General features: G+C 35.6%; 1 protein-coding gene across 12 annotated transcripts in view; it reads right to left on the bottom strand.

Annotated features, from left to right (window-relative positions):
* The window catches only part of MSR1 (macrophage scavenger receptor 1), a 526,719-nt gene that overhangs the window by 62,727 nt on the left and 438,298 nt on the right, over positions 1-25,694 (bottom strand). For 6 of the 12 annotated variants that reach the window (XM_063613221.1, XM_063613216.1, XM_063613217.1 and 3 more), the window contains 3 exons: positions 12,426-12,529; positions 9,742-9,855; positions 2,576-2,988 (listed from right to left, as the gene is read on the bottom strand). In XM_063613221.1, the coding sequence (XP_063469291.1) occupies positions 2,576-2,988; positions 9,742-9,855; positions 12,426-12,528 (630 nt within the window). In that variant the 5' untranslated portion in view covers position 12,529. Of the gene's footprint in view, positions 1-2,575; positions 2,989-9,741; positions 9,856-12,425; positions 13,169-20,517; positions 21,706-25,694 lie in introns of those variants that run through there. The other 6 variants (XM_063613199.1, XM_063613205.1, XM_063613226.1 and 3 more) reach the window with 2 other exon arrangements.

Here is a 25,694-nt window from a genome sequence, read left to right as displayed (position 1 = left end):
CAAAACCTTATTCTAGATTAGAAGTTCTCTATACTGCACCTCCTCCTTCCCTGACCATTTGATATTTTCTGTGCAATACCATCATTACAATAAAGGTGAAATAGTGAGCATGGATGTTTGTAGGGCACACCACCACGATAAATACACTTGACTTAATTTAGGCGGCTAAAAATTGCCGCAAGCATGTCAGGCAGTTCCAGACATTCAGCATGAAGTGTTAAGGGACTAGCAAGTGATTTTGCTTCCTACAAACCAAGAATCAGTCAAGTTTTTCATCATACCTAAAATCTGAGGCTACTTTTTCTTTTTCTTTTCTTTTCTTTTTTTTTTTGAGACTGAGTCTCGCACTGTCGCCGGGCTGGAGTGCAATGGCATGATCTTGGCTCACTGCAACCTCTGCCTCCTGGGTTCAAGCGGTTCTCCCGAGTAGCTGGGATTATAGGTGCACACCACCACATCCAGCTAATTTTTTTTTTTTTTTTTTTTTGTAGAGATGGGGTTTCACTATGTTGGCCAGACCGGTCTGAAACTCCTGAGCTCGTGGTCCGCCCACCTCGGCCTCCCAAAGTGCTGGGATAACAGGCGTGAGGCACTGCGCCCTGCCACTGAGGCTGCCTTATTTCTTTCTTTGAAAACTGCATATGGTGTTTACATTTGTCAGATTTCATTGGAAATTACTTTTACCGGGAGGAGGAAAAGTGTATTTAATTTCAAAAAATCCTATACAGCATCCACACACTCCCTCCACATGCTACCACCAGTGACCCTCCTAGAAACAGGCATTTAATTTTGTAGTCATACAGTCCTTTTCACCTCTATCGATGGAGATGATAAATGCCACCCCTGTCTTTCATTTGGTGCCAATGTTGTTCCTCTTTCTTTCAAATTAATCTTTGGTGTGTCCTTGATAAGTGTTATGCTGGTGTCACTTATAAGCCATTTCCTCAAACGCCATTTACAAATTCAGGCATTCACGTAATTTATTTATTCCTACATCGAACTAAAGTTTCAAAGATCAATAAAACTATTCAAGCAACGGGGATGAGAGTCCCAGTGTTGTTTTTCAGTGTACGCAGGAATGTACACACACACACACACACACACACACACACTGGCACTGACCTAGTTTCTAAGTCTCTATGAGTGACTACTGTTTTTAAAGATGTATATAGCTTTCAAACTTTCACCATTCCCTTGTATTTCCTTCTCTAATGCTGGAATCCCCTCCAAAACTTTAAGTGTAATCTATCCAAAGTCAAACAGCTTACTGATCACCAGATTTTGATTGTTTCCATTAATTATCACTTCAAACAGGTTCGAAATTTCTACCACATTCCAAATAGTTTCCAGCTTGCTTTCAATTCCTCACATGTGGGTTCAAAAGCATTCCATGGTCAGCCAGGCACAGTGGTTCACGCCTGTAATCCCAGCACTTTGGGAGGCCAAGACGGGAGAATCACCTGAGGCCAAGAGTTTGACACCAGCCTGGCCAAAATGGTGTAAACTCTGTCTCTACTAAAAATACAAAAATTAGCCAGGTGGGGTGGCATGTGCCTTTGATCCCAGCTACATGGGAGGCTGAGGCATGAGAATCACTTGAACCTGGGAGGCAGTGGTTGCAGTGAGCCAAGATCTCGCCATTGCACTCCAGCCTGGGCAACAGAGTGAGACTCCATCTCAAAATCAAATGAACAAACAAACAAACAAAAACATTCCATGGTCTCTGCAGGATTTAAAGCACTGCCAGAATCAAATGTATCCTTCTTCTTCCATCTTATCCACCTTCCCTCTGTCCTTACATCATCTCAGTGCTCTTCTGACCCTATTTCTACATAAATAGTATTTCTTCTCCATTCTTCTTTCCCCCCAGCTTAATCAATGTCTATTCTGATAACTAACATTTTAGCTTCCTCTCTTTCTTATATTATTCAAAACTATGGACAGTTTCTTCTTTGTACACTTTCTCTAATCCTTCTATAGCCCAAGGCTTTAATATCACAATACGCTTTGATATGCTTACTTATTAACAATGTAGGAAACACTGATAGATTTTAGACGTGACATGGAATAGAAACGGAACATCAACATGTTGGGATGAGGTTCACCAATAGACTCCCCATACACAAACTGTAATACCATTGTCTTCTGACACCTTAAGTTAAGGTTCAAAAGTTCTGAATGAAACTTACAAATAAAAAAAATCTAAGCATAACAAATGGGTCTGTTGCAAAATTCACACACAGAGCGTTCACTTCTCAAGATACGCTAAGAAAATCTAAAAATTATGACTGGTTTAGGCAGTCTAAAAAGACATTTTAACAGTATTTATAAAATATGTAAAGAGAGTCTATATTCAATGGGAAAAATTTCCCCTTTTTCTAAGAGTTTGGAGAAGGGGAATCCGTTTTAAATCCCTTAACATTCATTTAAAATCTTGATAAGTTCGCCATAGAAATCAGGGTAAACAGGATGATGAAACAGGGTTTGCAACTTTTGCTTTCCTGTACTGCCTAAGGAGAAGAGACTTGGATGGATTCAGTTCCAGCACGTGATCTTGCAGTCCACAAACTCTTACCTCTTGTTGTTTGAAGGTATTCTCTTGGATTTTGCCATTCAGATTTTCTATGTTGAGCTGCAAATCAAGCAATGTGGTATTCAAACTTATTAAGGACTTGGAGATTTCATCTATTGCATTCCCATGTCCCTGGACCGAGGAAAACAAGGTACTTAGCTGGAGAAGAATGCCATTAAATCTTTGATCAGTTGTCATGCTGAAATTTTGAAAATGCTCTGTGTCTATGAGGTTGGCTTCCATGCCTGAAATATGCTGGATTCTCTTCTCCATGTTGCTCATATGTTCCATAAAGACTTCTTGAAATCTCATTTCCTCTTCACTGTCATTTCCTTTTTCCGTCAGACTTTGCGTTATATCATTTGCATGAGTTGAACCAACTGAGCAATTCTTCGTTTCCCACTTCAGGAGTTGAGCTGTATATTTAAGTAAAAATAAACCAGTCATGACCTGATCCTTAAATGCATACACTATCCCATCCCATATCATGCCACTCCATTAATTTTATTCCATTCCATTCCAACATTTTCAATGCTAGGCTAAATCGAGTATTTATTTTTAATCTACAATGTGTGAACCACACTAAGTATATTGCTGAGAAGCATACATTCTCCCTTTCCTATTTTACGTTAAGAGGATTCCAGGATTATATCATGCTTTCTGAATTGCTGCTTATATGAATCTTCTTGGCCATTGATTTTGGCTTTGCCAATTCAAAAAAATTCTATAGATTATGAAAGGCTATGTATCTACGGAACTGTTGTTAGAATCAAGTGGACTAATGCTTAATACAGTTTCTGAAGTAAGCATGTGGAATATGTTAACAATGATAATGCTGATCATGATGATGACAAGAGCAATAAGTGGTATAATAGTGGTGTCATGCATAATATGGATAAATTGTTGGTTTATCTTCTTCATCCTTTCACTTGAGCTGCCGGAAAAGTGTCATTTTCAGTTAACACAGACCTAATTCACAGTTGGTGGAACAGGAAATTGGGCAAACACATTTTTTCTCTTTATAAAGGTACAATTCTCATAAGACTCCTTTTTAACTGTTATAAAATATATATTCACAGCAGAAAATTTAGAAAATATAGACAATATGAAAATATAATTTACCATGAATCTCACCATCCTAGCTTAAACTCTAGGATTTTGGTGTATGTGTCTCAACCTTTACCATATTATTAACTTAAAATATGACATTTTTAAACAATCTGGAAACAACTTTTTAATGTAATGCTCTATCATAAGTACTTTTTCATATTATTATTTAATATTATTCTACAAAAATAATTTAACAAACTCCATTGTATTATATGTATGGATCTGCCAGATTTATTTTTAAAAAAGCTGCATTTAGTTTGCCTCTCTTTTCAGTAATACAGTCAATGTTTTGATGAACAATCTTGTGATTAATTATTTCCCAAATTAAAAAAAATTCTATTCTAAAATAGTATTTTAGGAACATACTGAGCTGCTGATAGATATCCCCAAATGGGCATATGTTCTCTAAACAAGCTAATTATCATTCTGAAATAATTTAAAGCAATATGTTTTATAGTTTCAAAAAAATAAAAGGCTTAAACATTAATTTTTTATGCAAAAATAGGCCAGGTGCATTGGCTCATGCCTGTAATCCCAGCACTTTGGGAGGTTGAGGCAGGTGGATCACGAGCTCAGGAGATCAAGACCATCCTGGCCAACATCATGAAACCCCGTCTCTACTAAAAATACAAAAATTAGCCAGGCGTGGTGTCGGGCGCCTGCAGGCCCATCTACTCAGGAGGCTGAGGCAGGAGAATCGCTTTAACCTGGGAGGCAGAGGTTGCAGTGAGCCGAGATCACGCCACTGCATTCCAGCCTGGGCAACAGAGCGAGATTCCATCTCAAAAAAAAAAAAAAAAAAAACAACATGAATAATTATAGACAATGAGTAAAATGTTAAACACAATCTTATCACTATTCAGTGATGACTGAGGTTTTCTGCTTTCCTGTATCTCTCTATATGTATCTATCTATACCTTTTATCTACATGTGTGTTAGTCATATTGATATTAGATTGGATGTATAAGATTTTTCACATTTGACAATTATCGAACAATAAAAAGAATAATTTCATATTGCGCAAAAATATACGCAGTTCTACCTGAGTCTATCAATTTTCTAATAAAAGTGATATGGTGATAGTACCATTTTTAAAGATTTTTGAGAATTAAACAACACATGAAAAACATTTAGTTCTACCCCTAACTCAAGGATTTTGTTCAATAAATAACAGCTTGGTGTTTACATAGGATCTAGTTCCCTGATTCTAGAATCTTCCTACACTCCTCCATTACCAACTAGGCTACTCTGAACAAGTTACTTATCCCTCTCCTTGCTTTGGTTTTCTCAATTTGTAAAAGTAACAATTACCTCAACAGTGGTGCTGAGCACAAATTAAATAGGCATGTCTATTCCTCTAAAGTGCCTTGTACATGAGAGATATTATCTCAGTTACAGAGTCCATCGTATTTACTACCTTTACTTAAAGAGGCTGTGTGTGGATCACCTGAGGTCAGGAGTTTGAGACAAGCCTGGCGAACATGGTGAAACCCCGTCTGTACTAAAAATATAAAAATTAGCTGGGCGTGGTGGTGGGTGCCTGCAGTCTCAGCTACTCAGGAGGCTGAGGCAGGAGAACTGCTTGAGCCTCGGAGGCAGAGGTTGCAGTGCGCCGAGATTGTGCCACTGCACTGCACTCCAGCCTGGCTGACAGAGCAAGACTCTGTCAAAAAAAAAAAAAAAGAACCTGTTTGATAAGCATTACTACTGTAGCTATTATTACATTAAGAGTGTCATCCTAAGGCCGGGCGCGGTGGCTCACGCTTGTAATCCCAGCACTTTGGGAGGCCGAGGCGGGTGGATCACGAGGTCAGGAGATCGAGACCAGGTGAAACCCCGTCTCTACTAAAAATACAAAAAAATTAGCCGGGCGTGGTGGCGGATGCCTGTAGTCCCAGCTACTAAGAGAGGCTGAGGCAGGAGAATGGCATGAACCCGGGAGGTGGAGCTTGCAGTGAGCCGAGATTGCGCCACTTCACTCCAGCCTGGGCGACAGAGCGAGACTCTGTCTCAAAAAAAAAAAAAAAAAAAAAAAAGTGTCATCCTAAATATGTAGTTAAATTCTAATTTCAAAAAATACATGATACCATATTTTTCCTTGTTTTATTAATTTAATATTAGCTTATTTGAAATAACAAAATATGACAATATTTTCATGTGATCTACAATAGAGTTTGAAATGATTATGTTACTCTATATGTCTTAACGTATCAATAACTTGGAAATAAAAGTATATTTCTTAACTGTATCTCATCACATTTATTAAATTCATTGTGGGGACCAAGTTTTGGGTTGACAGCCTCATCCATGCATTCATTAATTCTATGATTTAATTCTTATATACTAGGTGGAAAGTATTGCTTGAATTACTCTGGGAATAAAAGAACAATTGGGAATGGAATTTGACTGTAACAATCAGAAGCCCATATAAACAATTTTGTCAAAATTACTTCAAAATTTTCCTCTAACATTGTCCTTTTTTGATTATTATTTCTTTTGAAGTAGCAGTTAAGAACTTAGATTCTAGAATAGAACTGCCTGGGTTAGCAATTCTGGCTCTGTCCTTTATAAACTATGCTATTGGACAAGTTACTTAATCTGTCATTGCCTCTATTTCACCATCTGTATTAATGGGGTACTAATAGTCAGTGTCCAAATAATTAAATGAACTATATGTAAAATACTTACACTACTTCCTGGCATGTAATAAGCATTTGATAAGTTTCAGGTTTTTGCTATTATTCATATTTGGATTCAAGATGTGTGATTCAAGTACCTATATGCCCAATACTGATTAACTATGGGGAAGCAGCATTGTGTGATAAAAATCGTTTTCTAGAGTTGTGTGTTCCCATGAACACAGTCATCTCTCTGCTTTATTTTACTGTGCACATTGCTCTGATTGCTCAACCATATAGTTTTCCTTTCACTGGAAATAAGATTTATTTTGTATCAGTAAAGCTAATATTTTTCACAACATGGGAAGAGAAGCCCCAATGTGACTAAGGTCACATGACCAACTATTTTTAATTTGACAACAAGTTAAACATGAGTTGACAGTAAATGCTACATTTTGTTAATAGATCTAAAAATACAAATTGCCTGTTTCATCGAACCCTGAGTGAAAACTAATTTTTCTATAAAATGTTAACTTTTTATCATATATCTAGGTAAAGAATGCCAGGGTTTATATTTTCAAAAGTTCACTTATTTTTATTGGAGAGATGGCATTTTGTGTCTTTTCTGTTTCACATATGAAAGGAGACAGAATTTCATGGTCTGTGCAACAACCTAAGGAGAGGGTTATATTTGATTCTACATATCATATCTACTCTTTCATATTGGAATTATCTTTTCCTACCCCAAATGGATATTGTTTTCAGCTAAAGAATTTTTAGTATTTCAGTAGCAATTTATATATATATGTATACATAAACTCTTGATTTTTATCTTATTGTTCTGACACAGTATTATGTTGTTACACTCTGACAGTGTTTCAGCAGCTTCTTTAAGAAACGGTTGTAAATGGAATAAACCTTATAATTAAGAAAATACCCCTCAATATATAATTCACTTCATAGAGTTTTATATATAATATTCTATTTCACCCATGAATTCATATTTGCCAAACTTCTACCATTTTAGGGATATATTCTGTCTACATTTGTAATTTTTTATGCCAAGTAGAGATATATATTGCTTTTTAGTTTCTTTTTGAAAAATATACTGATCTACGACTTAATTAAAGTTGTAAGTGGATTGTCAATTGTTTATTATTAATACCTAATAAACATAGTGAGGACTTTTCCAAATTCTGGTGAATCTGATACTGATGTGAAGTTATAAAATTTGAACATTCTTAGTGTCTAGTCAATTTTAGTAGGTACCTACTGTAGTTTTAGTAAACAAACTACTTCAAATCAATCATTGTAAACTCCAGAACAAATGTGTTGACTTGGTAGTATTTTCTAATAGCTCAGGGACTTTGAACTTGGTTAGAACCTTGAATTATTTTCTGACTCCTGTCTGCATTCTGCATGAGCCTATCAGAAGCTGCGGTCCCGGGTGTTGGCCCTGCAGGCCGTCATTTGCATAAAAGTGATGAAATCTACTCAAATTCTAATTGGCTTGTAGGTAATAATCCCAGCAATGAAGCATCATTTAGTTATGCATTTCATATTACAGATAAGCATAGGCAGAAACAAACATACAGATAACCTTGATTTACGAGGAAATTGATTGTTTAATGCCAAACATGTCAGGTCCTTTTACTCAGACAACAATAGTTTGGTTAGTTATTTGGTTGTTACGGTTGGATTTTTCTTTTAGTTTATTTTTAATGGCCGAAAAGAAGTTAATTGTTACCTGTGGAAAACATTTTCCTGTGGTGACTTTTTTGTTTTTTTCTCTTTTTTTTTGAGACGGAGTCTCGCTCTGTCCCCCAAACTGGAGTGCAGTGGCGTGATGTCGGCTCACTGCAAGCTCTGCTTCCTGGGTTCACACTATTCTCCTGCCTCAGCCTCCCAAAAAGCTGGGACTACAGGCACCCGACACCACGCCTGGCTAATTTTTTTGTATTTTTAGTAGAGACGGGGTTTCACCTTGTTAGCCAGCGTGGTCTCAATCTCCTGACCTCATGATCCGCCCGCCCTGGCCCCCCAAAGTGCTAGGATTACAGGCGTGAGGCACTGCGCCCGGCCGACTTTTTTGTTTTTTATTGGCCAACCATATTGTTTTGTAAAAACTTAATTAAACTGGGAAACAATAGACCAGAGGTTAGGGTTCAGAAATCTTGGATGGGAACTTCAGCTCCAATACTGAGTTGTCTGAATTATCTTATGTGGATAATGACAATAACTGCAGTGTCTGTACACAGGTTAATTGTAAGGGTGTATTATTGTTTTTATTATTTCTTTCTTAGTGGAATTTTTGCTCTGTCTTGGAATACTTCCTTAGACTGCCCTGTAGCAGAGGAATTTTGGCCTGGTCTTTAGGACCCTTTTTGTTGTTGTTGTTAAGCTGCTTAGCATGCACATAAAAATGTATCTTATTCCCAGCCTATCTCTTATTAGAGCATACGGGCAGACATTTTATCAGTCATATAGAGAAGAGGAGAGCTATAAGGCACATAAATTCAAATGCCAATCAAAAAAAGCATATGGGCAGACATTTTATCAGTCATACAGAGAAGAGGAGAGCTATAAGGCATGTAAATTCAAATGCCAATCAAAATACATCAAATCCATCCAAAATGCTATGAGGGGAATAATATTTACATATGTGCTTAAGGTGTATACAAGTTATCTACCCTTGTAGAAACAGTCAAATCTATCTCTGGTTCAAGTCAGACTCTCCAAAGAAATATATACCTCAAGAACATCATTTTGACCCCAAGTATCATGTTTATTTTTTCTTTGAGAAGATACTATCAGGTTATTTTTAGAGATATTTTAAATAATACCCCTATGAAAAGTGTGGTCATATAAACTGGATTTTACTAAGTTGTAGGCCATTATTCTAAAAGGTCTCCTCTCTTTAAAGACTGACAGAAATATTTTTTCTGCTCTCAGTACTAAGAATAGAAGAGCTTCTCCTGGATAACAGGCTTGTTTTTTATATTACAGCCATTGTTAATGTAAATGATCATGTTATTTCTTCACATTGGCAAAATGAATACTTTTGAAATTTGTCACCCACATTAGAAGGAGAAGACTCTAGAGGAAAATATATTTTTGAAAGAATTTAGTCCTTTTCATTTTACTTTTACAAATCTGTATTTTTATCATGCACTTCTTTTTTCCATTCTACTTTGTTTTTTTCTAATTTAAAAACTAATTTTTTCTACTTAACTTTGCAGAATCTGTTTTTTTTTATGTTTCTTCTTTTTTTATTATACTTTAAGTTTTAGGGTACATTTAATACGTTTCAAGGACACTTTGTAATACAATATTTTCCTTATGAATGTACCATATACAAAAGACAGAATGCTTCTTTTTCACTTTGGCAATGAATAATTCACGGAATGAGTTACTAAATTTCAAAACTATGGATTACGTTACCTGCCACTATTCCAGTGAGAGGGATGAGAACTGCAAACACAAGGAGGTAAAGGACAATCAGTGCAGCTTTGAAGGACTTCAGTTTCTCTTGAAGGGAAGCGCTGATTTTAGGATCTAATAAAACAAAAATGCCCAGCCTACTATTAGAAAGTGTTATCTTCTTCCATAATTAAAATTATTTTAATCTCCAATTATATTGTTACTACCAAGCCTATTGGAATAAAAAAGAAGAAAAAATGTTCCACATTTATGCAGTAGAAAGCAAAGGGAGAGCCACAGGAAAAACCAATCCAGGTATCATTATAGACACTTGATTGACTTATCCACTCACTAAACATCCACAAGAAAGTTACCGTGCTCTGCAAGTCGTGCTTGTCTGATTTTTTGGAATCAGCTGGTAAATTTTAATATCGACACTTACATATACAAACATAAATTTTATTCAATGTTCATATGGGAATATATTCTGTGTGACAATAAAATTTTCTAAAGTATGCAATTTTTTAATATTTTAAAATCAGATAGGGCAAATATTTATTTTCAATGACTACGATGTTAAAATAATTTTCTTGTCCAATTCCTTCTCAATAGTTTTCTATCTGGATACCTCTTATGATTTGAATACAGTGTAAAAAATATTTAAGAAAAATGAAATAAACAAAGTGATTCATATTTTTACTGATCTTTAGAATCGATCGATGAAGCCCACTCTATATTTCAGAACATATTAATAACAGTAACCTTTTATTCATATGCATTTATATGGTACTGTGATTTATATAATGGGATATTAATTGCAGTAGAGATAAATCAATATAGAGGGGAAATAGATGAGGAAGTCCTTTCTCTGATTAGGTGAACACAATGGTCATTAAAAATTTATTTTCTGTGGTCATTGCTTTCATTGATCAATTAAAAAAACTAAATGTTGCTTTCAGTTTGCAAATTGTTAAATTAAAAAAGGTATTGAAAAGAAAAGAAGAGAAAGTTTTTAAAAAGTAAAGAAAAGAAAAGAGCTGGATGCAGTGGCTCACGCCTGTAATCCCAGCACTTTGGGAGGCCAAGGCAGGAGGATGGCTTGAGTGTAGGAGTTTGAGACCAGCCTGGGCAACATGGAGAAACCCTCTCTTTACAAAAAATACAAAAATTATCCAGTCATGGTAGCATGTCCATGTAATCCAAGATACTGAGGAGGCTGAGGTAGGAGAATTGCTTGAGCCCAAGAGGTTGAGGCTGCAATGGACTATGATCACACCACTGCACTCCAGCCTAGGTGAAAAAGCGAGACCCTGTCTCAAAAAGAAAAAAAAAAAAGGAAAGAAAAAAAAGAAAAGGAAAGGAAAGAAAAGATGGAAGGAAAAAAGAAAAAGAACCCATAATAGAAGCAAGTTGAGATATAGTCCACCTGCCAGGTTGATTAAGCCTGAAAAGTAGGAGTCATCTTCTTCAACTCTAATTTATCATCTCAAATGTAAATTCCACCCTTTAAATAGCTCTCAAATATTTTGATTGCTTTTTCTCTGCTCCCAATGTCTTTCTCCTCCTTTTTCAAACTCTCATCATTTCTGTCTGTAACAGCCCTCACTATTGTCTTTTCTTACATGTATCTCACTTGTGCCACATCCTCCCATCCATCCTTTACACAGAGCACAAGATCCACTATGCCCTGGAGTTGAAGTCTGTATTTCAAGTTTGCTATGTAAGAACTCACATATGAGGCTTTAACTTTGTACATGCTGCTTCTTCACACTGAAATGTCTTCTCTGTCTTTTCTGCTTCCACCCATCCCATTAGCGATATGTATTTATACTTTGAAGTTTAGCAGAATTATAAGTAACTCTCTCCTGACATCTTAAATGATCCTGTTGAGATGCAGCTGAGTATTGCTACTGTTTAGCTGTTGTCGTAACCTGTGCAAATATGTTTCACCGCTGCTATATGGGTTGAATTGTGTGCCCCCAACAGATATGTTGAAGTTTTAACCATAGGCACCTGTGAAAGTGAGTTTATTTGGAAATAGGGCCTTTGGAGATGTAATCAAGTTAAAATGAAGTGATACTGGATTAGGGTGAACCCTAATCTAATGACTGATGTCTTTGTAAGAAAAGAACAAATAGCTACACAGAGAAGACCATATGAAGAAGGCGGGAGAGATGAGAGTGGTGCAGCTACAGAGGCAAGGAACACTAAGGACTGCCAGGAGCCCCTAGAAGCTGCGAGGAGGCACGGGAAGATTCTTCCCTAGAGCCTTCAAAAGGGCACATGGTCTTTCTGACACCTGCATTTCAGACTTCTGCATCTCAGAACTGTAAGCGAATAAATTTCTGTTGTTTTAAGCCTCCCATTTGTTACAACAACTCCAGAAAACTAATACAGGCACCTACCACCCATGATTTTCAAATATTAGCTCACGGTGCTAGGATCATACTTATCTCTACAACCTAATATTGTAGCTGGGAAGCCAGAGGGCTCAATCAGTATTGTAGATTAATTTAATTTCATATAATACTACCTTACTTTTATTTAAGCTTATTTTTATTCTGTCTCAAGAATACCTCTATTTGACAAATAAGTATTATTTTAACATCCATATACATTTAAGGAAAGTCTCAAGACTATAATTTTATATTTTGTCAGTAACTCTAAGAACGACCTCCATGGGCAGCCCATCCCCCTTTACTTACTGGGAGGAAGCAAAGCTGTCATTGAGCGAGCATCAAATTTCACAGATTCAGAGCAGCTATCAGTCTCCTCCTGTTGATTGTGAAAGCGATCCCACTGCTCCATACTTTCACGAAACAAATGGAAAAATAGATTAATTCCACACGAAATGGCTAGGGCTTTTTTGAATAATGTTATAAACTGAAATTTCAGTTGGAAATGGAATCTATATTCTATGACACAATCTGTAATAAATAACATTTAATTTTAGCAAAAAAACATAATTAGTTAAATTATGTGTATGTGTATATCTGTCATATACAGCAATGTATTAATCTTACCCATAAGTTTTAACTTTCATGTAAAAAGACAGAAGTATGTGGAACTCTCTCATGTATCTTTCTATTTACAAGTGTGTATCTCTATTTTTAGAGGTGTGTTTTCTGAGTGTGGGAAAAGAGGTAGCTCTTCCTTCCTAGCTGAAAATTTTTTACAAGTGACACAAAATAACTAGTAAAATGATTTAATCAGTAATTTAATAGAGTAAAAAGAAGGAAATAAAGAAAGGTTTGGATCCGAATGCCCTGATTTGACTTCTCACAAAAGCCAATTTTCCCAGATAATTATTTTAATTTGCCTCGACCTCAGAAAAGAGAGGATTTGGGCACTATGCCTGCCTTCATTCATCCTCTTCCTCCACAGTGTTTAAATTCATTAGAGAACATAGTCCTTGTCCATATCAACATAGGATTCAGGAAAACCAATTCTCAGAAATGACCCACATACAAATTGTCATTGTGAACTGCCAAATAAGGAATTTCCTTAGTATTATTTTAATTAATCTATTCGCTGAAAAAACAGTAATTTCCCTTAGAACAAATAGTTTTGCGTATTTGGAATAAATAAATATTTCCTGGATCTTTTAAGAAAATTATTTATCGGCTGGGTGCAGTGGCTCACGCCTGTAATCCCAGCACTTTGGGAGGCTGAGGTGGGTGAATCACCTGAGGTCAGGAGTTCGAGACCAGCCTGGCCAAAATGGTGAAACACGTCTCTACTAAAAATACAAAACAATTAGCCAGGTGGCAGGCACCTGTAATCCCAGCTATTCGGGAGGCTGAGGCAGGAAAATCACTTGTACACCGGAGGCAGAGCTTGCAGTGAGCCGACATTGCGCCATCGAACTCCAGCCCGGGCAAGAAGAGTGAAACTCTGTCTCAAAAAAAAAAAAAAAAAAAGTATTTATTTATTTATTTACCTATTTTCAGACAGAGTCTCACTGACTCTGTCGCCCATACTGGAGTGCAGTGGTGCAATCTCAGCTCGCTGCTACCATGTTGGCCAGGCTGATCTTGAACTCCTGACCTCAAGTCTGCCTCCTGAAGTGCTGTGATTACAGGGGTGAGCCATTGCACCCGGTCTCTCTCTTTCTCTCTGTCTCTCTCTCTCTCCCCTTCTCCCTCTCTCCTCTCTCTCCCTTCTCTCTCTCTCCCCCTTCTCTCTCTCTTCTCTCTCTCTCTCATTCACTCTTTCACTTTCCAGGGCTTTTCTCATTTTACATTGGCAGCCATACAAATATGCCCTTATACCTTTTTCAGCATAATCTCTATTTTAGGTGCATACTAAGCAGCTTTAAAAAATATTCCTGTGTCTCTTTAACACGTATCAGAAACACTGGAAAGGTTTGATAAAAAGAAAGTGATGGGCCTCACCCCCAGAGATTCTGATATTTGAGGTGGGGGCTCAAGAATTTGCAATTCCAACAAATTCTCAAGAGGTGATGCAATTGGTCTGAGGATCACATTTTAAGAACCTTTCCCATAAAAGGTGATTATATGCCTTCTTTTGTTGGACACAGTTCCGTTCATGTGATTGACAAATTTAGCATAAAGCCAACATCTTCTGATCATTTCTTATTTTCTTGAATGCTGTGTAATGGACTTAGCACAGCACAGTTCTAACTGAGTACAGTGGCATCTTCAGGACAGCAAACTCAAATCCAGCCCAGGAAATGAAGGGTGATCATTCAGATGCAAATGTTCATCCCACTGTGGGGAGAGGCAGTGACATGTAAGGATATGACTCAACTCCTGTCAATATATTTTGAAAATATCATCAAGAAGATTCTTTATTTGGCAGTTTGCAGTGACAATCTTTGCTTATTCCTCCATTCTGAGAGTTGGTTTTCATGAATCCTATGTTGATCAGACCAAGGACTGTGTTCTTTAATGGATCTGACCACTGTGGAGGAGGGGAATGAAGGGAGGTAGGCATAGAACCCAAATCTTCTCCTTTCTCAGGTAGAGGCAAAGCAAAATAAACAAATGATTATCTGGGAAAATGAACTATTGTAAGAAGCCAAACTGGATTATTTAGATCCACCCTCTTCTCTATTTCCTCCCTTTAAATTTACCCTATTAGATTTAAAGAGCAGTTTTACTCACCAAGCAAAACAAATGAACAAAAAAACCAAATAATTAAAAAAAACTGAGATGACAATAAAACTTAGCAAAATTCACTTTAAAATATAGTTGAATAATTTATAACCCTTTAGGAATATACCCAGTAATGTGATTGCTGGGTCAAATGGTATTTCTGGTTCTAAATCCTTGAGGAACTAGCACACTGTCTTCCACAATGGTTGAATGAATTTACACTCCCACCAACAGTGTAGAAGCATTCCTATTTCTCCATATCCTCTCCAGCATCTGTTGTTTCTTAACTTTTTAATGATCACCATTCTTGGAACCAATCCAAATGCCTATCTATCAATGATAGACTGAATAAAGAAAATGTGGCACATAAACACCATGGAATACTGTGCAGCCATAAAAAAGAGTGACTTCATGTCCTTTGCAGGGACATGGATGAAGCTGGAAACCATAATTCTCCGCAAACTAACACAGGAACAGAAAACAAAACATCACACGTTCTCACGCATAAGTGGGAGCTGAACAATGAGAACACAGGGACCCAGGGAGGGGAACATCACACACTAGGGCCTGTCAGGGGGTGGGAGGCAAGGAGAGGGATAGCATTAAGAGAAATACCTAATGTAAATGATGGGTTGATGGGTGCAGCAAACCACCGTGACATGTGTATACCTATGTAACAAACCTGCACATTCTGCACATGTATCCCAGAACTTAAAGTATAATTTAAAAAAAAATTGAAAAATGAAAACCCTATAGTTCAAGGCAATTGGAACTACATACTAATGCTTTTTAACTTTGAACTCAGTTTGTAAAAGATGGATTCACAAAAATTGTGTTCATGTATACCTGGTATGTATAGACATGTCAATTAAGGACAAAGATATGTTCTGAGAAATGCATTGCTAGTCAATTTTATTGCTGTGTCAACATCATAGAGCGCACTTACACAAACATAGATGGTCTAGCCCACTGCTCCTAGGCTACAAAGCCACCCCAGGCTGTGTGGTCTAGCCTACTGCTCCTGGGCTACACACCTATATAACATGTTATACTGTGCTGAATCCTGTAGGCAGTTGGAACACAACAGTAAGTATGTGTGTTTCTAACATATCTACACATAGAGAAATGCAGTAAAAATATGGTATAAAAGATACAAGTTCTGCACCTGTACAGGGCAATTGGGATAAATGAAACTTGCAGGACTGGAAGTTGCTCTGGGTGAGTCAGTGAGTGAGTGGTGAGTGAATGTGAAACACTGTAGACTTTATAAACATTGCACACTTAAGCTACACTAAATGTATAAAAAATTTTATTTGTTCAATAATAAATTAGCCCTAGTTTACAGTACTTTTAATAGTTTAGAAACCTTTTTAAACAATTTTTATTCTTTTGTAATAATACTTAGCTTACACCATAAATTGTGTAGCTATTCAAAAATAATTTCTTTCTAAACAGCTTTATCCTATAAGCTATTTTAACATTTTTTATAATGTTTGTACTTCTTTAACTTTTTTATTGATAACTAAGACACAAACACACACATTAGCCTAGGCCTACACAGGGTCAGGCTCATCAGTGCCACTGTCTTCCCCTCCATGTCTTCTCCCACTGAAAGGTCTTCAGAAACAATAACGGGCACGGAGCTGCCATCTCCTACGATAACAATGCCTTCTTCCAGAATACCTCCTGAAGGACATGCCTGAGGCTGCTTCACGGTTGAATCTTTTTTTATAAATAGGAGGAGTGCACACTAAAATAATGATTAAAAGTATAATACGGTAAATACATAAACCATTAACATTTATTATCAAGTATTAAATACTTATGTAACTGTGTGTGCTACACTTTTAAACGACTGGCAGAGCAGTAGGCTTGTTTACACCAGCATCACCACAAATATGTGAGTGATGCAATGTGCTATTCCCTTAGAACAGCTATGAGTTCAATAGGTGATAGAATTTTTCAGCTCCATTATAATCTGATGGGACCACCATCATATATATGGTCCTGTGTTGACTGAAACATTATTACGTACTGCATGTCTATAACCAGAAAAGGTTTCCTTTCAGGCTACCTACTGGCCCCTTCTCCATATGTTTGACTATGGCTTTGATCCTCATATTTGAGATATTCTGGCTCCATTTTTACTGAAACGCAAAATAAACATCTCAGATTACTCTATCTAGAAGGTAAGAACGTTTGTGAAAAAAGCTGAAGCCTTTTGAATCAGATAAATATCTTTACACTGGGAACTCAGAACGAGTAGGGACCATGTCTGCTTTTGTCCACATTATGTCACTAGAGCCTAAAGCAATCTGGAACATAGACTATATTGAAAAAATATTGAATATACTGAATAAATAGAATATGCTGAATAGATATTCACATATAAATATAAGAATACAAAAATATAAATATTCACATATAAATATATGAATATATAAATATAAATACCCACATATAAATATATGAATATATAAATATAAATATTCACATATAAATATATTAATATATAAATATAAATATTCATTATATATAATTACAAATATAACATCTAATACATATTTATAAATTATATAATATATCATTTATATTATGCTAACTTATTATATAACATATAATTGGCAAATATATAATATATATTATAATATAATATAATAAATATTACCAAATTAATATAACATATATATTATAAATATATATATTTCCCAATTATATTATATATGATACCATACATATTTGCCAATTATATATTATATAATATAAATATATATGTATAATTATATGTAATTTCTATTCTGTTAATGTTATATATTATACTATGTAATTGGCAAATATATATTTTATATATCATTAATTGGCAATATATAGTGTTGAATATATTTATGTTATATAATAATATATAATATATATGATTAAATTATTATATAATATATATTTAATATACTATAATATATAATACAAAATTATATATAATATATAATACAATTATATTATATTAATGATATAATTATATAATTATATATTATGTAATATATAAATTAATTAATAATATTAATTATTAATTAATTATAATTAATAATATTAATTAATTATAATTATAATTAATAATATTAATTATTAATATTAATTAATTAATACTATATAATTACATATTATATTAATTATATATTAATTATATATACTATATATTATATACAATTATATATAATTATTATATATTATATACAATTATATATAATATAATTATATATTATATACAATTATATAATATAATTATATATAATATACAATTATATATAATATAATTATTATATATTATATACAATTATATACAATATAATTATTATATATTATACACAATTATATATAATTATTATATAGTATATATAATTATAATATAATTATTATATATTATACAATTATATATAATATAATTATTATATATATATAAGGCACAGGCATAGTACAAAAGGGAGTGATTAACTCTTTTGGGGAAGTGGGTAATCAAGGTAGGAATACAGAAAATATGACAATGAATCAGGGTTTTGAAAATGAGCAGAATCTGGGGTAAGGTCATTCCAGGATGGAAAATACCATGTTAAAAAGCATGAAGGTATGAACAACATGGAACTGAGAGTAGTTTTAATTTTTCATAAAGACATCTATTTTTCACCTTAACATATTTATTTTTAATATGCCTTAATAAGGTTAAGAGAAAACAAAGATTTAAAAAGCCACGTGTCCCTTTTATTATTATACTTTATTTTCACATAACCTTTTCAGCCTAGATTCAGTTAACTTCCTGTCTCTCCCATGAAAGGAGAGGGGTCCTATACATTACAACATGCAAAAAAGGCTTTCAGGAAATAAAATGTTTTAATTTGATCTATTACATCTGTTCAATTTTCTTGAGTACCTTGGAGAGTGGGAAAAAGACAAAAGGAGAAAAAAATGGTATTTTAAACAACCAGACTATAATAACCTTATTTAGGTTGGTAGTACACTCTATACTTTTTCTCCAAACAGGTACAAAGGAGGTTCAAAAAGAAGAGGCTGGAGAAGCATGTAGCTGGTAGCATCTTCCTTTATTTTTCTGATCCCATAAATTGATCTGGCTTTCACAACCTACCCAAAATATAACATTGAATTACTATCTATACAAATGAAGTAAAAACAATTATTGTTTGCTTTGGCAGTAGTGACCTGGATTAATATTATTAGTGACACAATATATGTTGTTTATTAAACATTTTGCTTTTCTCCCTTTCACTTTGAACTAGAGATGAAGCTTGATTTTGTTTTTCTTTAAGTTTCTAACCTTTGGTTTATTTTTTTTTAGCATATAGAGGTGATAATAAATATTTTGTGGATTACTGTATTTTAAACTGTGGTTACTTTGGGAAGATTTATTTAATCTCGGAAAAAGGAAAACCATCTAGTACACGTCTATGAGTGGTTTAGACTAACTGACAATATTTGGTCTATAAAATGCCCCTGACAGGTGTAGTGGGCCAGAAGGGAGGTGAACACTAAAGCATACTCGGTGGAATGAGGAATGAACAATATTCCCTATGGCTACATTTGTGCACCATGGGAAATCTGTTTGCTTTCTGGGCAATGTTCAAAAGGGATTGGTTTATCATGAACTGCACGAAATGTTGGTATATATATTTTCCAGAAAAAAAAAAAACCATCACGTTCATTAGAGATAATGCAGTCATAGGGTTTGTGGCATTTTCTGATGTTACTGTGTTTTTTCTTAGTCTGCACAGTCTCTCCGAGAATCTCATCTAATTCTACGGCTTGAACTACTGCCTGTGTCCTGGTCGAGCCAATATAGCCAACCCAGATCTCAATCTCAGAATCAGCTTTTGTTTTACATAATACAACTAGCTACAAAAGCGGATTTTCTATAGCAACCTAACTTTTCTTTCTCCAGGATTTTCACCGTGGGTATATCATCCATTTACATCATCTATTTATTATCATACCCACTTATTATTAACATCTACTTACTGTGTAGTGGAGAATACGTGATACAGTTAGGCATATGCCGGCAAAGCACAGTCACGGAAATCTGAAGCCAGAGCTTCTTTTCTAGACCACTCTCACCTATAAGACCCATATCTGATCGCACAAAAACTCCTGATTTCTTTCGATCCATTCCTTCCATTCTATTCCAATTTTTGGACTTCGGCTTATTTTTATCTACTCCAGCCAGGCATCTTGGGTAGCAGCAATGGTGCAGACAATTAAGAGGAAAATCCAAGGACATTAAGAGAGAGGACAAATTAATAGCACCTAAAACACAGCATTTTAACAAAGAATAGTAGGGAAAAAGTCAAACAGTAGAAGATACTATTTTTTAGGAAAAAAAAACACCAGAGACATGAACTTGAAAAACATGATATTCAGTGGGTGAGTAGAGGAAGAAGACTCAGTACAAAAGACAAGGAAGAACTTTTTGACACTGCAGGAATAAAACAAGAAGCACTCAGGGTCATGGAAAAGAACAAAGAAGTTCGTGGCCTGCAAGAAATCCATACCTGCCACATAGAATTTAAGTTGTTTTTCCCGTGTGGTAGAAGCAGAAATAAAACCTTGCAAGATTGGCAGTAATAAATGTATAAAAATGAAAGTCCCCGAGTGCATAAATGAAAGTTGTTCATGCTGATGATTTTCTGTTGAGAAGAGAGATACTGATGATTGCACTGAGATAGCACATCCAGGGAGGTTTTATTTATTTCTGGGTATTCCTCCTCATCTCCCCAACGTCTCAACAGCAGAGTGAGCCAGGGCCCAGTTTCTGTTCTGTTTTCTCTCCTATTTTCACTCCTTTGGTGAGCTCACTAGCCTCATTGCTTTAAATATAATCTAGAAGGCTGATGACTCTTAAGTCTTTATTTCTTGCCCATAGCTCGCCTCTCAACTCCAGACCCATATATGCACTGCCTAACAACACCCCTTTTTAGAATTCTAATATGGTGCAAACCTAGGGGTCTCCCTTTTTCCTCACCTTTTCTCATCCACTACAACCAATCTCTCATCGATCCTGTTGCTTTATTTTCAAACCCTATGTAGAAACTGAGGGCTTCTTATCACTTCCTTTCTACCATCCTGTCCAAGCCACATCATCCTTTTCACAGTGATTTTTTTTTTTTTTTTTGAGACAAGGTCTTGCTGTCTTGCCCAGGATGGAGTGTAGCCATGTGATCACATCACTGCAACCTTGACCTTCTGGGTTCAAGCGATTTTCCCACCTCAGCCTCCCTGAGTAGCTGGGTCTACAAGTGCATGCCACCATGCCCAGTTACTTTTTTTTTTTTTTTTTTCTAGAGATGCAGTCTTGCTATGTTGCTCAGGCTGATCTCAAACTCTGTAGCCTCAAGCAATCTACCCACCTCAGCTTCCCAAATTTTTGGGATTACACACATGAGCTATTGAGCGTGGCCTCACCCTGTTGATTTTAATAGCTCCCTGACTTTCACTCTTACATTTTTGAATTAATTCTCCACACAGTTTCCAGAGAACCCTCTTAAAAAGTAAGGCAGATTGAGTCACTCCCATGCTCAAAGCCCCTGAATGCCTGCTTGTCTCACTCAGGCCCTCACTAAAGTCTGACTCAAAAAAGCAGACCACCTGTAATCCCTGCACTTTGGGAGGCCGAGCCGGGTGGATCACCTGAGGTCAGGAGTTCGAGACCATCCTGGCCCACATGATGAAACCCCACCTCTACTAAAAATACAAAAAATTAGCTGAGTGTGGTGGTGGGTACCTATAATTCCAGCTACTCAGGAGGCTGAGACAGGAGAATTGCTTGAACCTGGGAGGCAGAGGTAGCAATGAGCCAAGATCAGGCCACTGCACTCTAGCCTGAGCAAGAAAAACAAAACTCTGTCTCAAAAAATAAAAATAAAAAAACAGAAAGAAAAAGCAAGCAAGCAGGCAAGCTGACTGTTCCTGAACATCCAATTTCAACCTACAACCCCTTGCGGCTTTGTCTTCCCCATCCTGGCTTCATTTTCTTTCCCCCAAAAACATATTTTCCTTATTTGTCTTGTCTACTATCATCTGTCTCCTCTCATGCAAACCAGATCCATGATGTGGAGTTTTGATCTCTGTGGTTCAGGGATCAGAGACTTCCTGAAGGTGTTCATTACATACATAATACAGTATTTAAAATTACATAAATAAATGAAAGCCAAGATATTTTTCAAGATGACTGGATTTTATATCTTCGGTTATGCCTCAAGAAAACTTTGTGGTTCACTGAAGTGGGAATTTTAAAAATTTTTCTGTTACACATTGGAAAATAAAATATTTCTCTCTGCACTGCATGTAACTAGCAAACTGAAACAAAAAATATCACCCTCAGTGAACCCACTTTGCTTCAAAAGTATTTATTATTAAAATTACCAGATTATTTCAGCTCCTTACTCTGGTTATAATCATTGCGATATTTAGTAATATGAACATACATACATGCATGAGCCTTCATTAGCAGACAGTGAATGACTCACACCATTCAAGTGTGCCTTTTAATATCAGTTCCAAAATTAGGAAAAAAAGCAGCTTCACATAAAGTTACTTTTCCTACTAAATGTCAATGTACGATAAAGGATTGTGAAATCGTTGGAGTCTGTGTAATCTACTAAAAGCACGTGCTCAAGAGAAGTGAAACACGTTTCTGTAATATCAGCTTTTTATCAAGTGGATGAAAAGTTTACAGGAAATTCATAATGAAAGAATTTCAAGGTTAATTTATTTGGAACCATATACCTTACTTTTTTGTTTTTATTATAAAACATTCTAATAATATTATAGATATGTTAGGATAAAATTTCTGTCATCTTATCACCCTAATAAAGGAAAAAAATCCTTAATTTTTTAAATGAAACTTGAGTCTTTGTTTATATGTATATATGTAACATAGTTAATGTCATCATGCATGTATCATTTGGTATTATGCATTTTCCTTAAAATCATCTCATTATTTTAATATTTCAAATGAATTTCTCAAACTTGAAATTTTATTATTCTTTAGGTTCTGGGATACACACGCAGAATGTGCAGGTTTGCTACACTGGTATGCATGTGCCATGGTGGTTTGCTGCACCCATCAGCCCATCATCTAGGTTTCAAGCCCCACATGCATTAGGAATTTGTCCTAATGCTATCCCTCCCCTTGCCTCCCACCCACTGACAGGCCCCAGTGTGTGATGCTCCCCTCCCTGTGTTCATGTGTTCTCATTGTTCAACTGTCACTTATGAGTGAGACCATGCAGGGTTTGTTTTTCTGTTCCTGTGTTAGTTCGCTGAGAATTATGGTTTCTGGCTTCATCCATGTCCCTGCAAAGGACATGAACTCATCCTTTTTTATGGCTGCATAGTATTCCATGGTGTATATATGCCACATTTTCTTTATCCAGTCTATAATTGAGGGACATTTGGGTTGGTTCCAAGTCTTTGCTACATAATAATTCAACATATATATATATATATATATATATATACATAATCTTATTTATATAGCCATTCTCCTAAAATATAATTTTTTCTTTTAAACTTTTTTTCCTTTTGTCAGGGGGCAATGCTTCACTGATATAAACAATGATGTTATAAATATTTCCTTTTTTTTTGAGACGGAGTCTCGCTTTTCCACCCAGGCTGGAGTGTAATGGTGCGATCTCAGCTCACTGAAACCGCTGCCTCCTGGGTTCAAGTGATTCTCCTGCCTCAGCTTCCCGAGTAGCTGGGATTATACGCATTTCCCACCATGCCCAGCTCATTTTTGTATTTTCCACCACGTTCATCCAGCTGGTCTCAAATTCCTGACCTCAGGTGATCCACCCGCCTCAGCCTCCCAATGTGCTGGGATTACAGGTGTGAGCCACTGCCCCTGGCCATTATTTTCATAATTCAGCTTCTTTTAAAATGTTTCTTTAGGGTAATTCACCATATGTGAAACTAAAAAGTGAAAGGAAAACTATTTGGAACTTCTTGGGCTCCACTGCCTTAGTGATCTTTAAAAAGATCACATAAATTTATAAATATTCCAGACTTATATATGAATATGGCAGTTTCAAAGAAAATTCACTACCATTGAATAATAAAGCTTATTTTAGAATCATTTAGATTTTGGTAAGAGTTAAATAATACCTAAAAGTGGTTTTTATTTTTATTTTTTATTATTAATGTAAGAGAGATTTCACTGTAATTGTTTGTCAGATATTGTTCTTCTTGGGTTATTGTCTATTCATATTCACCGCTTATACATCCCCTCAGGTTTCTTTTACCTGTGCATGTGAATAATGTCTTTATATTTAATACATATTTACCATCTGTCTTTTCATACTTGACATGTATTTGTTTTTCTAAGATTTTTCCCTATTTAGTTTTTTTATCATATTTTTTTTTTTTTTTTTGAGATGGAGTTTCACTCTTGTTGCCCAGGCTGGAGTGCAATGGCGTGATCTTGGCTCACCACAACCTCCACCTCCTAGGTTCACGCGATTTCCCTGCCTCAGCCTCCCGAGTAGCTGGGATTACAGGCATGCGCCACCACGCCCAGCTAATTTTGTATTTTCAGTAGAGACAGGGTTTCTCCATGTTGGTGAGGCTGGTCTTGAACTCCCGACCTCAGGTGATCCACCCGCCTCGGCCTCCCAAAGTGCTGGGATTACAGGCGTAAGCCACCGTGCCCGGCCCATCATATTCTTAAGGTCAACTTTATCTTCAAGATTTGGAATAAATAATAATCTTGTGATCCTCCTTATTATATAAAATAAAAACTTTGATTTTTGTAACAGCAGTTGAATGTGTATAGAAAATGAAAATTAAATTAAGATTATTTGTGAAACTAACAACTTTATGCTTAAGGAACCTGTCTGTAAGAAGGATTTTAGTAAGAAATGGAAATATTTGTACTGTGCCTGATATCACTGATATTCATCGTTTGTAGAAAAGAATAAAGAGCATCAACTTTTGAATGTGAAATCTAGATTTGAGTATTGACTGTGACATCACTTAGCTGTGTGGCCTTTGGCAAATATTTTAACTTATTTGAATTGAAGTTTCTTTAGATATGTAAAATATGATCACAATAAAAATTTAAACAATTATTGTGAGAATTAAAAATAATTTTTGTAAATTGCCTGGTACACAAAAAACCATCAATATATGAATCCCTGTTATTTTAAAATACCATTTTTTAAAAAATAGGAGCTTTTCTTATTTTGTTCTCACAGTATCTTCATGAGGTAAACGGTAGTATTTTCTCCATTTTACAGGTTAGGGAACCGAAATGTGTAAGTAACTAGTCACGTTACCCAGCTAGGGAGCGGGGGAGCTGGAATTTGAACACAGGCAGTCTACTCCCAGAAGATCAGCTCCTACCCACTGCATAAAGCTGCTAATCACTGCATAAAATATTCATAATCTCAGTTCTATGGTTTTTCTATAACTATTTTTGCCTGGTCAATGCAAATGCCAACCTCCCATTATATGCTGTGTGAATCTTACTTAGTCTTCAAGATTAATCGGATTTCTAGCATCTCCATGAAGATTTATTTATTTATTTATTTATTTATTTTATTATTATTATACTTTAAGTTTTAGGGTACATGTGTGCAATGTGCAAGTTAGTTACATATGTATACATGTGCCATGTTGGTGTGCTGCACCCGTTAACTCGTCATTTAGCATTAGGTATATCTCCTAATGCTATCCCTCCCCTCTCCCCCTGACCCCACAACAGTCCCCAGAGTGTGATGTTCCCCTTCCTGGGTCCATGTGTTCTCATTGTTCAATTCCCTTAAGAAGATTTATTTTTGATAGACTTTTTTCCCATGGAAG

The sequence above is a fragment of the Symphalangus syndactylus genome, chromosome 1 (assembly GCF_028878055.3).
Source record: "Symphalangus syndactylus isolate Jambi chromosome 1, NHGRI_mSymSyn1-v2.1_pri, whole genome shotgun sequence".
Taxonomy (NCBI): domain Eukaryota; kingdom Metazoa; phylum Chordata; class Mammalia; order Primates; family Hylobatidae; genus Symphalangus; species Symphalangus syndactylus.
Note: the sequence above shows the minus strand (reverse complement) of the source record. Positions and strands in the feature narration are given on the sequence as shown.